This window comes from Pyrgilauda ruficollis, unplaced genomic scaffold, assembly GCF_017590135.1.
Source record: "Pyrgilauda ruficollis isolate IOZ18807 unplaced genomic scaffold, ASM1759013v1 scaffold41, whole genome shotgun sequence".
In the NCBI taxonomy this organism is placed as follows: Eukaryota; Metazoa; Chordata; class Aves; order Passeriformes; family Passeridae; genus Pyrgilauda; species Pyrgilauda ruficollis.
In genome coordinates, this window is record NW_024525601.1 from 4,431,636 (window position 1) to 4,447,552 (window position 15,917).

A 15,917-nucleotide genomic window follows, 5' to 3' on the forward strand; every position below is an offset into this window, starting at 1 on the left:
AGTTCAAGAAAGATGAAACATCTTAACTGCTGTAAATTCATAACTTTGAGCCTGATGGTAAATAAATTAAATCTATGTCTGACATGAGCTCTCTGAAACCAAAAATTCACCAGTTCTAAGAGCATTAATTTCCTTTCTGTTTTCCAGTCTCTGGGGCATATTTTAGACCAGGGCAATCTCTGTTCCTCCAAGTGGGGCTAGAAAATACAGTGCCTGAAATCTGTGAGATACTGGCTTTATGATTTTACACAGTATAAGAAGAGGCTCTGTAGATTCATAGTAAAGACTGTTGTATTTGCTTACCCAAATAAAATATGGATATTGGTTGGCAGGGTTAAAAGACAAACATCAGCTTTTTACAAACAATCACCTACTAAAGTTCTTCTAAAGTTAAATAAAATTTTGTATCAACTTTTTCTAGGAGCAGCAATATAAATTTAATGTGAAGATTCCACTTGAGCCTTCTACAAACATCCAAGCCAAAATGGACTCCAGAAGCATCCAGATATATACATTTTTCTTAGACAAGCAGGTTGTATAGAATTTAGCTTCTTCTTTTATGGGATAAAGAACGCATTTCAAATTGTTTACTGTGAGAGCTACAAAACCTTTAGTGACAGAAAATGAATGTGTCTTCTTGTATGATTATTGATCAATTTAAAAAAAGACCAAATGTGAATTCTTCCATATTTTAAATCCCCACATAGATTGATAAAAGTGTCACAGAACTTTGTGATATCTAATGGTAAAAAACACAGAGGAAAACTGATGTGTAAGTAATTCAAAAGCAACATAATTAACCATCATATGTTTTAAGTCCTGTTTAGATGTTTAATTATCAGCATTTTATTTGCTGCAGAATATGCTGCTTCTCAGTTGACTCATACATATTCTTCATATAGTACATTGCAAAGCACGGTAACCACCTCCAAAATGCCTCCAAACATACACACACACAAAGCCACACACACATGGTCAGAGAGATTTCATTTAATGAATTGAACCCAAAGTTGTTATTTTTATGGCTTCATTTGTAGGTAGACAGAACGCACAAATGCCATTCTTCACCGTGCTATTTTCAAACTGGAAAGGGGACATAAGTGTGCTGAAAGATATAGAGGACCCCTGTGCATAGCAATAGCTGTGGAAAGGCATTATCTTAACCAAGTCACACTTGGTTGAATGAATTTCCCAAAGTGAACGTTTTATTCTTCTGTATTCTTCAGCTCTCCTATCAGAGCCATTCACAGGGCACTAGATTATGCCAGAGAGACTTCTCTGTTTACACAAACAATTTAGGAACCAATAATAGCCTGTGTTGTTTTCTGTAGTAAAAGTATGTATACATGCATGGGCCAGTAGAGAAACCTATATATATATATACAGAGATTTTCATTATGTTAAAAAGAAAAAAAAAACCAAAAAACAAACAAACAAACAAACAAAAAAAAAAACGGATAGAGAACAAGAAAGGAAAGTATAATGATAACAACCATATTTTCTAGGTGGAAGCAATTTTTTACTATAACAGCTTTGCTGTTACTCACTTGGTAGTTTCTTTTAGCTGATTTTGGAATGCTGTTTCTAAAAAATACAAGAATTCTTTTAAACATGTCCTGCTTACAACTGTTTTGAGGTGGAACATTTTGATAGCTAGGGAGAAAGGATTTCCTGACATCAAAAACATTTGTCACAGGGCAATGTAGGTGTGTTGCTGTTTCTCTGACGCATCTCAGCAAATCTGGATGTTATACTGTGCTAAGAGATGGTGCTTTGTGCCCTCTGCACACATGCTGCAAAGGCAAGGAAGGCCAGACAAGGGAAGGCATTTGGTACCCTACAGCTTCACTGACCTTACTTCACATGCTTAGATTAGTCTGTAGATGACCTGGAGCTCTCTGTATCCATTTCTCCCAATCATCCATGGAAAGTGTGTCTGGAAAATAACCACTGCCTTGCCTGATACCTCGAAGGCAAGTGCATAAAGCTGGTGTCGTGAGCATGACACCAGTTTGGGGTATGTTACTCATCCTGTCACCAGTGGTTGTGGAGCCTGTCAGGCTCCTCTGTCCTGCACCCATTGCGTAGAGGATGAGAGATAAAACATCTCTCTGTACATTTTCTGTACACCCACCCACACAAGGCAATGCTGTTTTTGCAGGAGGAGAAAAGAAATTCATTGCTTCTGTGAATGTGCCAATGATGCAAAGGCTAGAGAGCAGAAAGAAAATGAAGCAATACATATTTCCCTCACAGAGTTGTATCAAAGGATTAATTTTTGGTTTTTAATGTCTGGGAAGTATAAATTAAGAGCAGGCTTTCCATCAATGAATTTATGGTATCTGAAACTCCTCTAGGAGCCCTAGGAAAACATATAGCTCTGCCCTTTGGTCTTCTTTTCACTCTGCCTGGATAAGCTCACTTTATGAAGCAGCATAATTTGCAGTGACCTTTTCTGAAGCTGTTGGTACACTTCCTGCTTTGCTGGAAACTACCATTTAGCCATGCGTGATGTGACTCCACATACATTGGAGCATAAATTTCAGGTTTTGTCCTGTGCTGTAGGCAGCTGTGATGGTGCAGGATACTATTGATTTTGCTGGGCAGTGCTGAGGGGTGGTTTTTGAAGGCTGCTTGGCTCTTGTTTCACCACAGACAAATGTATGGAATCAGTAAGGGAGGGTCATCTTTTGTAATTATTATTCTGCCTCTTACTTGTACAGAGGAATGATCATGCAATTTTATAAAAGGATTTTCAGACTTACTCCACATGTGTGTATTAAAGCCTACCTCTGTACCAATATATCTAAAGCCTTATGCCCATTTAAACATTTACTGAGGTCTTAATTCTGGGTTTTCCCACATATAAGGGAAGAGCATATAATCTCATATAAATACAAGCCCTTCTAGAGCCAGAATTTTCCTTCATCTGTAACTACTTCAAGATTTCAGCTCCCACATGTGAGAATGGCAGAAGAACATGCAAAACAATAATGTACATGTTTTCTTAATATTTTATGAATTATTATATATTTATAATTTTACATAATTATTTTCATGTGTACTAATTAGAACTGTGCCAGGCAGTTCAAAACACTCCTTGAATTACTCAAGAACTGTTGTCTGAAGGCTGTTCAGCAAATTTACCCTTGAAATTTGGTGAAATCAAATAATTTTCTCTTCCTTCCCCTCCCTTCCTCCTTCTTTCTTTCCATCTCTCATGTGATGAAGGTCTTTGAGGCTTTCTTCTTCATTGTTTAAGGAAATAAACTAAAGTATCAATGATTTTTCTAATTTAAAAACTTATGTGCTGTGTTATGTTTTTTCAAGTAACGTACAGGCCTAGTGAAGTAAATAACAAGTACAGATCTCTCCAGAGTCAATGTAACATTTTTCAATGTAATAGATTTTTCCTCCTTCACTGATTTAAAATTATTAACTGAGAGATCTTGTTTCCTGAAGCTACCTGTAGCATAATAAAAAATTATTTCATTTATGTCCCAAAAAGTTTGAATTTGCACAATGCATATTCTTATAGTAAAATGACTAGAAACTGTTCTTTATGTTGACAAAAAAGGAGGATTTTGATGGAAATGAAAAAAAAAGTATGGAGAAAATATTGGGAATTTGGCCAAAATAAAAAGTTGACATATTTTTCATCCAGATTAATAATCACAAACTTTTAAATCTGAATTTCAAGATGTTTCAGTTGGACTCAGAAAGCTTTTTTGAAATGCTGCATCCTGGAAACTTTCCACATCTTGGAAATTGGTCTTTGTAAGTTCTTGCTGCTTTGCTCATGTAATGGAGTGGTGTTCCTGGCCAGGTGACACGCCCCAAGTGGCTGCTGGGGTGAGGCAAGGTGTTTGGGAATTTACCAGTCACAAGTGACATTAAGAATTTGGCCCATGTGCCAGAGCTGGTAGGTTGCCTCAGAGCAGCAGGTACGAGATATTTCAGCATCAACTTCCAGTCAGGTGTTAGTGCAACACTTCAGAAGAAAATTTTTTTCTTTCAGTCAAAGGCTGAATCACTGACTTTGGTTAGGCCAAAAGCCTGAAGCCTTCCAGTTTTCAAAGGCTTTGCTTGCTGACTAGACTTTCAATTTTACAGAGAATGCAGCTTTCTTTTCAATTTAAAATCAGAGTAGGTGGAGCCTTTTCACCAGATCTGACCAAATGTACAACCAGTGTGATTGATGACAGCTGAGAAGCAGATTCTATAGCCCTAGTGTATATTACATTTATCCCAACCAACTTGACCCCTGACTATATTCTTTCTACTTTGTTCTTGTTTTTTCCCCTTTCTTTTGTCCACCTCAAGAGTTTTTCTTGAGAGCTCCTCTGAGTGACAGCCATAGAAAAGCCACTGTGCCAGGAAAGGATTCTTTCCATGAGTGGATCCCACATGTTCCATTCCTTTGAAGAACACTACCACAACCAAAAATAATAGATGCATCAAAAGTTATACTGCTGTGAGGCTTAGGATGACAAAACTTCAGTGCTTACTAGAAACAAGAGTAATATTCTGCATGCCGTCCTCTGAAAGGTTATAAAATTAAACTTGTATAATTTGATACACACAGAAGTGGTACTGTTGTGATAGATGATGAGATATGACTACAGGCCCTGCAGCCTTTCAGTTCCTTTTTTCCCTGTCATCTGCACAGCTAATATCAGATGACAACACTGAGATCCACCAATTCTTTTCTAATGCCCTGCTCAGAACTAGAGCCAGCACGTGACATTACAGATTCTATCTCCCTCCTGTGCCCTTGCTTGCCTCTTCTGTCTTCCTCCCACTCAGATGCAAATACATATGTCACTATTTGCCTTTCATGCATGTTTCTATACAATAACAGTGGCATACAGTCTTTTCTTTTTACATGAAGAATTCAGAGCACTACCCTATCATGAGATATAATTTTCTGTACCTCTGAGAAAGGTATTTGTAGAGGCCTTGACTGAGGAATGAAAAAAAATACTAAAGCAGATCAGTAGAAATTACTTTCTTAATGGTAAGATCTGAATTATACATTAGAGCACCATTTATTTAATCAATTTTATTATTCTGTTTAAAAAGGCAGTCACTTTTATGTGTTTCATATGCTTGCGAAGGTTTATTAGCTTGAGTAAAAGGTCATTATTATTCAATTGAATAATTTAGTTTTAAATTATTGGTATTGCACTTCATATTATAACTGCTTTTGCAGATGCATTTGATTATGTCAAATTCGCCTTTTAATCCTCTGTCTGGAGATCATTTTCTTGAATTGTTCTGTGTTTCTCACCCTCATAGTGGTATCCTAATGAACGCACAGAGTCCAGCCTCATATCTTCCTTGTAAATTACCGTGCATACCTCTTCTAGTCAGATCATATCAGAGGCTATCCGGTGTCATATAATCCTGGGTACTGACATGTGGAAAATCTTTTCAGGTGATTAATGCCATAGGCATCTAATTTTCCTGCAAAGCAATATTGCAGTGTTTACACAAATGCCAGTCTTAGGGATATGAAACGGGCATTTAGAAAAGTTAATAATCTGACCTTAATCCCCTCCAAGAATTATCTGTTGGTATTTCTAAAAATAATTGCAGCTTTATTCCTTGTCTCTAATGGAATCACACATTAATTTATTAGATGCATTGTTCATTAAAAACTTGGAATTTTGCATGGTGAAATAAATATATGTAAAGCTACACATAAAATACATTAACATTTGAAACATATACTAAGTAACAAAAATTCACAAAATATTTGTTTTCTTAATGCTTGAGCAAAAATACCCTTCAAAATTATTTCATGTTTGCTAGAAACATAAGATTTGTCCTTGACTGCATACTTGGAGACTTTGGTTTCTGGGCCTAACACTGAAATTCTCAATTAAGATAACAAATCATACACAAAACAATCCAACACAATAAAATATCAAGGCAGGCAGACCCAGGGTGGAATATTCTGTGAGCACCAATTTCTCATTGCTGGCATTCAACATCACACCAATAATGTCAGTGTGACCAAAGGTGGTTTACTCACATGTATCTATGAATTACATAATTGTCTGCTGTTACTAGGCTGCTCCTACCTCTGCTGAGGAGTTTTCCTCTCAGGCAGGCATTGTCCATTAACTTCACTAGAAGCAGGATCAGTCTTTCACAGCCTTTCATAATTTTGAACAAATTAAGATTTAGAAAATAATGCCTAAGATTTGACATAGGAAGCACTTTAAAAACGGCTTTGAAAACTCATAATTAGCTCAAGAATTACAGTCTCATTCCTCTCTTACACTGCCATTACAAGCGTTTATCTCAACTGATTTCAACAGAGCTGTTTCTGTTTTACACTGGTGTGAGGGAACAAAAAGCCCCAAGTTGCATAAATTCTTAACAGCTCTTTCATACTGCCTCTTTATTACCAGATAAAACTTTGATGAAGGACATTCACAGAAGATCAATATGAGAAACCACATAAGACCTGACTTTTACGCTACTGACTGATACTGAAAATCCCAGAAATAACTATTTGTTTTTGAAGCTCTTACTTAAGGTGATGACTGGGTTGATGCTGCTTTTCCTGAAAGAAATATTTCACCTTTAGGAGATGTACTGCCTCCTGAGTAAAGTTACTCCATAGCTCGGATTGCAGGGATATGGGAAAGGAGAGCAGTTGTACATCTAGCAATGAGCAACTCCATCCTTTGTGTCAGGGAAGAAGCCACAGTCCTTTCTGTGCTCTGTGCAGATGCTGCTCCCAGCTGATGTGAAGCACTGCTCTCAGCATCCTGGGAGGCTCCATGTGAAGGGCTGCTTGTCTCACCAGGGAAAGTAGGAGCTCTGGGGACATTTGGGATCTACTTCCAAAGAGCTGGCAAATTGCCTCATCACTGGCAATCTCTACCTGTAATTTATACGGGCCAGAGCACAGCTGTGGGGTAAACAACAAATGGTATTGGACTGACCAGCAATATATTGTCTGTGAGCTAATATAGCTCAGGATATATTCACTGCCAAAAGCAAACATTTTCCTTGAGATTCACTTGGGCAGCAGTGTTTGTTTATGTCATGGTTTACCTGTGTATGAAGAAGTGAGCAGGAGTAGAAAAGCAATTGCAATCACAGAGAGAAAGTCTAACTAATATTAATATTTCTTCAGCCTGATAGCTGTCAAATACACATTTCTGCATGTCTGGCAGTCTGCTTTAATTTGTTCCTATCAAATGAAGAGCAAATATTTTATCACAACTGTGTTGTATTTTTTTTCTATAAAAACCCCCAAGTACCACAACATGAAGGTTACAGAAGTGGCTATTTTTAGAAAGTTGCTCTTCCCATACTTAACCAAGACCATCATACTTTACTTGCTTTCCTCCAACTGTTACTAAAGCCATCCATAGCCTTCAAAATCCAAGCATTATGAAGTGGAAATGCCTGTGCAGGAAAGCTCTCCGATGCGATTGAGTCTTGATGACAGCTTAATCCCAAGCTCAGCGGAAGCTCAGTTGTGCTCCTTTTTGTCCCTGAGGTAGCTGAAGAGGGCATCCAGCCCCCCCTCGACGACCTCGGGCAGGGGCCGGGACAGGGGGTTGTGGGCGATGTGGAGCCCTTTGTCCATGGGGTTCCAGGCAATGCGGCGCAGGCGGCGCAGCAGGTACAGGTCATCTGGGAGGGTCTGTATGGCGTTGTAGTCAGCGTTCAGTAACTCCAGAGTGCTGATGTAGCACAGGGAACGCGGCAGACTGCGTATGTTGTTATTTTCCACGATAAAGATTTGCAGGTTGACCAGATACTGGATACTCTCTGCGATGTTTTCCAGCTTGTTGGACCCTAGGTGCAAGAAGTCTAAGCTTCTCAGGGCGAAAATGCAGAGGGGAATTTGAACAAAGCGGTTGTTACTGAGGTTCAGTTTCCTCAAATTTGTCAGGTCGGTGAAGCTCAAAGGCAGTTGTGAGATGCAGTTGTGTGAGAGGCTCAGAACCTCCAGCTTCCTGCATAAGCTGAGCTCTGCTGGCACTTCTTTCAGGCAATTCATATTGACGAACAAGACCTTCAGGTTCCTCAGCAGCCCAATCTCCTTAGGTAGGCACTTGAGGCAGTTGCCACCCAAGTTCAGCACTACCAGCCTGTCCAGCTTCCCCAGGGAAGGAGGAATCACCACCAGCTGGTTGCGTGAGAGGTTCAGCTTCTGCACCTCATGCAGTCCCCACAAGAAGTCAGGCGTGCTGGTCATCCCTTTCATGATGAGGCTCAAGCTGACATAACGCAATCCCCGTTTCAGCAGCGACTTGGGCTCTCTCCCTGCTAGAAGGGCATCTTCCCATGCAGGCAGCTTCGGGCCTTTCCTAAGGAAAACCATGCTCCTTCGCTCCTTGTTCTTCGAGTGCTCAGTTCCCATAACACTCTGGTTCACCCCTGAGAGAACTGAGGTTTTATTCCCCTGCAATATGCAAATGCCAACAGAGGATGACAGCCTGCTGGAGGTGGGAAAGTCAAAGCAAGGAGACAGGGAGGAGCCTGTGAAGTGCATCTCAGTCCAGCGGAACAGTTTCCATAGCTGCTGAGGGAAAGTTTCACTTTTGGGGGCTTATGCTGATCTTGGTGCACAGTCTGTAATGAAACACTTGCTCCTGACTTGTGAGCAAACCTGTTCAATTCAAACTGAATGCCACAAGACAGCTGTCACTGTCATTTGGCCTGGGCTTTATTGGACAGACATGTATCTTCACTGCAAAAAGGTCACAAGGATGCTGTATATAACTTCACCATGTCAGCTTTCTTGGCTATCTGGTACATACCATGACTGCAGGACAATTAGCAAGAGTGATTTCAAAAAAAAACAAACAAGCCAGCTAAAGAAGGAAACGAGCAAAGAAGCCATCGTTTCAGCTCAGATTTAAAGGATGTTTTCATAATCACTTTTATTTTGGTTCCTGATATCTCTGAAGTAGCTACCAGTCTACCAGAAAATTTTGCATGCTGCAAAAACACTGATAAAGACTTGTTATGTCAGTCCTTGTTTTCTGCTAAGTTAAACAAAAATAGTGTTCACAAAAAGTTCTAGCTTTTATATGTCCTTTGCGGTGAGGATTGACCTCTTTCTTTCCAGAAAGGGTGCCAAATTCACTGCAGCAGTGACATTTTGCCCAGTAGTATCTGTGCCCACTTGGATGATTTCTTGCTACCCACAGCACCAAGTGTGAGCAGTCATACCACACAGTTCTAACCAAATTACTCAGTCCTAAATGTCCTGTGCTGCTTTCACATCAATCAACCAGATTTTTAGGGTCTGATTCTTTTGTACTCTAGACAATGGAGCCTCTTGATGTCCCTTTCCTTGTGAACTTTCAGGTCTTCCTGGGCTATTCTGGGGTACAGGGGGACTAGCAGTCAAATAGCTTGAACTATAAATGACATTTAGATGCAATATAGAGGGGCTGGTGGAAGAGGAAATGAGCAGTGAGGTATAATAATACCCAACAACAGCTGAAGTGAGCTCTGCTGGTGAAAGGAAATTGTATTGCTACAGGAATACATATGCACTAAGTTTAAGCTCAAGGGGACCATAAAAATGATCTGCAAAAACTTCAGGTATCATCCAAACTAGGTGAAAATTGCAACAAATGGTGCAAGGCTTTCAATAGTGCAAGTGCAAATAGTGCACTTTTCAAATAGTGCAAGCCCTTTTCAGGGCTTTTCCTCTCCATCAATCCATGGTGATGAAGATGTGTTGCTGCCTTCTGAGAGATTTGGTGATGAATGTAGTCTTCCTTACCATTACATTTCAGAGATTCTCACCTTAAAACCTTGTGTTAGCGCCAATGCTAAAGGATTATGCAGAAAACTGCAGCTGGAAGTCAAGGCACTCCAGCAACCACTTTGGAGTCAATCCCCACAGCCCCTTCTTGCTGCCAAGCACCACACAGTTTCCTTTGAGCTTTAGGTCCCTCACAGAGCTACATCTGCTTGGGAAGAGAGGGAACAGGGGGGGCATCCCTGCAGTTGTGTCTGACGAGTGGGGTCCTGCACCATTGAGGACCACAGCAGGCAGTGCGAGACGGTGGGAGCTGAGTGAGCCACGCAATGAAAACCTGTGTTTGAACAGGGCTGACATCCCTGCAGTTGTGTCTGATGAGTGGGGTCCTGCACCAGTGAGGACCACAGCAGGCAGTGCGAGACTCAGGTGGGAGCTGAGTGAGCCACGCAATGAAAACCTGTGTTTGAACAGGGCTGAGTAGCATAAAACTGGCTGGTGCTGAGGCTGAAATATTGCATTCTCTGGAGTGTCTGGGTGAGCCTGAAAAAGTCTGAGGCCGGTAGTATCTGGTTAGAGTGAGCTGGCAGCCTGTGAGTCACAGATCCCTCCCTCACAAGAGCTTTTTGCCAGTATTTGTCAGTTTACATACAAATATTATCCTAATTGTCATCACAGCCGTACTGACTCAGTGCTCTTGCTACTCGTCATCCCCACATGCTGCCCAGAGTGCCAGACATAACCCTGACGCTGCAGGCAGAGGAGATGCCCAGGGGGAAGAGGAAACCCAATGGCTTGGGCAAGACTGGGCCTTGCATGATGGGGCCCTAAAATGTGGCACTTCATCCGAAATGGGTGGAGAAGTGAAAGCATGAGCCCCTCATGATCTCTGCCTTTGGGATGTCAGCCCAGCTGATGTCAAAAATGCACTTATTATCAGAGAGCATCCATGGATTTGAACGTGGCATTTTGCTTCTGCAGTGGCAAATGCAAAGGGAAGAAAAAGGCTTTTTAGGGAGCATTGGTAAGATTAGTTATTTCCCTTCTTTTTGTCTCAGTTCTGAAATGAGGAACCTGCTGCAGAGAATCTGCCAGAATCTGCCAGAGGCCAGCTTTGCTCCCTGTGGCTGGGCTCTCCCCTGTGACCATGGCCCCATGGTCGCTGCAGAGCTCTTTCTTCTGCTGGTCACTTTTAGTAACAAATGAAAACAAAAGCAAAGGAAGCACAGTATCCCTGTAGCCACTGCCTCCCACCATGGCTGGCCAGATATTTTTGGATGAGAACATTGTTCCCATCTCCAAAACACACTGGAGTTTACTGCCTGGGGACTTGGCAGCGCCAGCTGTGGCTTCTCACCACAGAAATCCTCGTTTCCTAACAGCGTGACTCAGCCAAAGTGCTCTGTATCCTTCCCTGGCTTTGCATCACACTGTCCATTTGAAACCGGGCCTGTGATACAGCCCAGCAGAGCCTGGCCTGGGCTGTTTCTGGAAAGCTTCACCGAGGGATCTCTATCAAAGAAAAATGCTTGTTCTGCTTCAGCCTCACAGCATCTCCTGCTGTATCTCCACTGCCTGCCAGACATCAAACAGCAGCAAAGAGGATTTTAAAAAGAAATTCCACATCTGCAGCTCTCATTGTCCGGTTCCCTTCCTGCCTCGGTGAGTATCATAAGCACTGTGTGAAACAAAAAAAAAGAGAAAAGACAAACCATTTCCTATTCTTTGTTCTCCAGCAGAAAAACAGGTCATTTGAGTATGTTTGCATTTGTGGAGATGGGAAACTCTGAAGTAACCAAATTAAATTTTTCTTTAAATCGAGATAACAAAGCCACAGTGGCCTCATCTGGGCATCTCAGGAACTAAAATACTGTACAAAAATAGTCCCTTGTCTCTTGGTGTCCTGGAGTGGCTTTGTTAAAACACTTTTCAGTTCCCTTTTCTCTGTGTTGCCTGCTGGCCTGCCCTGGCCCTTGCTGTGCTGCACTGTGAGGATGGATCCATTCCTTTGGAATGCTCTTAGGTAGCGCTGACCTGTGTCCACACAGGCTGGCAAATAGCAGAAATTAATTTCATGCATGCAGGTTTGGAAGCCCAAATTGGTGGGCTTTATATGCCACAGTGTACTTGATAATCACTTTGTAGATGAAACAAAAATGTTAATGTTCAAGGGAAAAAAATAACCCAAAGTTTGTTGAAGGACTTTGTAGTCTAACTAGTATAATAAAAGAAACTGCATTATTAGCAATGATAAAAAACTGGTAAGCTGACAAAAATGACAAGCTATATTTTCTGACATTCTTTGACAATGCAAATTATTAGATTTTTTTCTTAAGAAATCAGGATTGTCAGCCCTAAAAAAATCTGAAGATGAGTTCACAAAAGACCTGGAATGTTACAGTCTATTATCTATGGGATCTTTTATTTGTCTTCAGGTTTTGAGTCTGTAGAACACACTTGGGATACATTTTCTAGCTTTTTTTTCTGCATCCAGGCAATACTTGCCATAAAATCAATTGTATTGGTTTTAAGCAAAAGTTGAGATCATCACATAACTATTTTTCTACAGGATTTGAGCTATTAATGAAATATTTGATAGAATCATGCTTTTAATAAAACCATAGCTATTTTGACACACTGAGTTTAAATTTTGTTTTGCTGCAAAACTAATCCGGTCATTGTCTTTTAAATTGTTGAGCTTACAATAGGTATCTATAGTTTCATTATCATATATGTATAGGTTCATAATTCATTTTGAAACTAGTTTTATGTCCTCTATGGAGTCAAAACCTTATATAGTTCCTCTGTCTCAGTATTTTTACAAATGTATTAATATAAGAAGAAATCCTTTAAATCTTTAAGCATAACCATTTCTGAAATGCTGGGAAATTCAACCCACAGTCTTTTGGAAGAAATTTTCATTTAATTCATTATCTGGGTCTTAATAAACACCTGTTTACATGAGGATGAGGAAACTACCTAATATTTTCTGTGACAGAAAGGATGATTTGGCTAAAAAAGGGTTAACTCAATTCAAGTTCACCAGAAAACAAGCAATGCTGGAGAAATATTCATTACAAATAGAGCTACAGCTACTGAACCCTCTTTTCTTTTGCTATTTCTTTCCTCTAAAATACAGTAAATAAATGATTTTAAAAGCACCAGTGCCATTCAGACTGTCAGAGAAATCCTCTGGTCTTAGCGCTAAGAAAGCAAATTTTGTAGGTTTTTAACTCCTTTGTAGTGGCTTGTTGATCTTGCAGCTACTCTGAAATACTAAGTCAAATTTTAATGGTAATTTGAGATTTATGAGATGTGACACAAGACAGAAACAATTCTTAAGGCAATTTCAGATTTACTGTTAATTTGTTTTTAATTATGGTGCTGTTAACAGCTTTTAATGACTATCTGTCCCTGGAGCTTTCTTGGAATGTTTCATTAAGGTCCCATGTGGAGCTGCTGGATTGCCTGACCCATGAAGAATTGGACCTGGAGGTGAATGACTGCCTGTGCAGGGGCTCATTTTTCTGCAGACCTCTTGACAGAAGACAAGCTTGAACTAAACCTCGTATGAAATAAAAAGAGAGAGATTTGGGGCTGTGTGTTTATGTAGCCTAGAAATGACAGGCTCTTCCTCTTGGTAGTCAAGGACAGCAGCAATTCTTATATGACATGGAATTAGAGGAAGTTTTATTCCTTTTTTGCAAACTTGCTATAGTATATTGAAATTCCAGCAAATACATGAATGACTGTTTTGGCACCTCCTACTTCTGCCACAATTTCCCTGTGTGTACACAAGCCAAACAGCTGGTCTATCTTCTATGTTAGACAGAGGCAACCCATGATCCTGCACTGTGCCATCATCCATGTTCTCTGGGGCACTATTTCATCTGCTGCCCATAGCAGCTCTCCCTGGCACCACCGAAACTTGCTTCCTTTAGGTCCTTGCCCACTCCTCTGCAGTAAAAGGGGTGTGTAGCACATGGATATGCCCTAGGGAACACCACCACCCTGCAGGAATGCACAGAGGGCTCTGTCCTGCTTTATTTAGCCATCAGCACACAGCCTCCATGACTCAGCCTTCTCCTTCCCTCATAGCCAGAGTGATGACAGATTTTGACACCGGTTACAAATCTATCTGAAGTCATTACACAGACGATACCATCGCAATATAGAAGCATACACTGCTCTATTTTTCATCACTACATTTATGAGCAGTCACATCTACATTCATAAATTTCTGTAAAATAGCCTGTACCTGTCTGGTAGCAATATGGATGTTTGCTAAATGCTACCCAAAGTCTGTGGCTTTCTGAATAAATTTGGAAAGAAAGTTAGAACAGATTGTCCAAACTGGATGAAGTACTTTTATTGTAACTGCTGCCACATGAACTGTGCCACAGGTACTTTTTTGACAGAGCCCTTGGAGATAATTTTCCTACATTTTGGATGCATGGTAAGAAAACAACAATTCTTGGAAAGTAGAAGAGAGAGCCTCATGGGCTCCTTGCCTAAATCTAATCTGATACAGTAAGAGATATTTCTTGGCCTGTCTCACAGAAACAGATAATCTAAGTGTCCATCACATGCCTACATGGTTGGCCTTCAGGCAGAACACATTCCTTCCTTCCTTCCTTCCTTCCTTCCTTCCTTCCTTAAGTGTTTCCAGATTTATTTCAGTGCCTGGAGCAGACTCAGTCCAGCTGCCTGTGGTGCACAACCTCCAGATTTCTGAAGCATCTTGTACCCAGGGGTTATGTCTCACTCTGAAATGAGAGGACTCTCCCCACCTCTTGTGAAGCTGTTGCTCAAGATTAGCAGGGCTTTCTTAAACATCCATGTGTGTTGAGAGTCCAAAAATAAGCATGACTGTATGGGCTGCTGGCAAAACTCCCAGTCCCTTCTCCAAAGACTGTCTTAGTATTCTACATTTAATGGGTCATTGCAGTTGCCTAGTTTTCAGGAATATGAAAATCCGACTTCAGGTCTGGAAACAGAAGGCAGAGATAATTCTGAGGGTCCTGTGAGAAGAGAGGCATTTCCATGGGGTCCTACTTGTGGTACCTGAAGTTCAGAGACAGATGGAACTTAAGCAAGACCATTAGTTCAGTATTATATAGTAAGAGTCTTTAAGATTTTCCTTGCTCAATCTGCCAACATTCTGATTTTAACAGAATTTTTAGAATCCACTATTCTTTACATGCATTGTTAATGCCAATGTGCCTCTGTCCTGGCTCCATGAGATTTTGCATGTCACAGTAAAGACCAGGTGCCTCAATGTTAGCTATTGTAAAGTTCATTGCTACTGTACCGATACCCTCATTTTTATTCTAATCGTTTAGGTGTATTTGAAAATGCTGGAAAAACCCAGAGGGAAGTTGAGAACTTATTTCAGAAATACAATAAAACACTAAGTGATCCAGGTTTATGTGCCTGATTTAGTGTATATACTAAATGCATTCTTCTTCAGTGGAAAGCACAAGCCCTTTTTATCTTGGTCCTCATGAAATTTGGTAAATCAGTACTGTAAATCAATGGGACCCAATGTGAGGGGGTTTAAGTATTTCCATCCAGAGTCCATTACAATAACGATTGCAAAAAAGAACTTAGGAAATAATTCAATCAAAGCTGTAGTGGAGCCTTAATCCCAGATCCATGACTCTTGCACAAATTTTACTGATATAAGTAGAAACTCTGCATTTACCTTCATATGCCTGATAAATGATAAAACAGAATCTAATTAGAATTCCCTAAAACACATACCAGTGTCTCAGTTTGGGATTTTTCAGAGACATTATCAAAGGAAAGGGCAGACATCCCTCTAGACATTTGAAGACTCAATGCTGACAATTAATAGCTTGACTTTTAAATTTCCAAGCTCTAACTTAAGGAAACATATTGAATGCTTAGCTCAAAGGGCTTTAGTGAACAAATAACATTTCTCAAGCAATCAGTAAAGCAATGCATCTAGGTATTATTAGTATGACAGCAATACTTGAAATTCTGTGAAATAAAATGGGTCACTCTATGGTCAAACAAAAGCTGGTGAGATCTGAGCCAAGTTGCAGGTAAGGGGAGCTGAGGACATCACGCAGAGCACAGCCTGGAGGCAGAAGATATAGCTTGGTAGGTGAAAAAAGCACATGAAAAGCAACTTGCATACAAAAAC

At 40.4% G+C, this 15,917-nt stretch overlaps 1 protein-coding gene across 1 annotated transcript; it reads right to left on the reverse strand.

The window, feature by feature from the left end:
* Positions 1 to 450: 450 nt before the first annotated feature.
* On the reverse strand, positions 451 to 8,590 carry LRRC30 (leucine rich repeat containing 30). Its single transcript, XM_041477751.1, has one exon. The coding sequence runs from the start codon at positions 8,522 to 8,524 to the stop codon at positions 7,496 to 7,498; it is 1,029 nt and encodes a 342-aa protein (XP_041333685.1). The 5' UTR covers positions 8,525 to 8,590; the 3' UTR covers positions 451 to 7,495.
* Between the last annotated feature and the right edge of the window lie 7,327 nt (positions 8,591 to 15,917).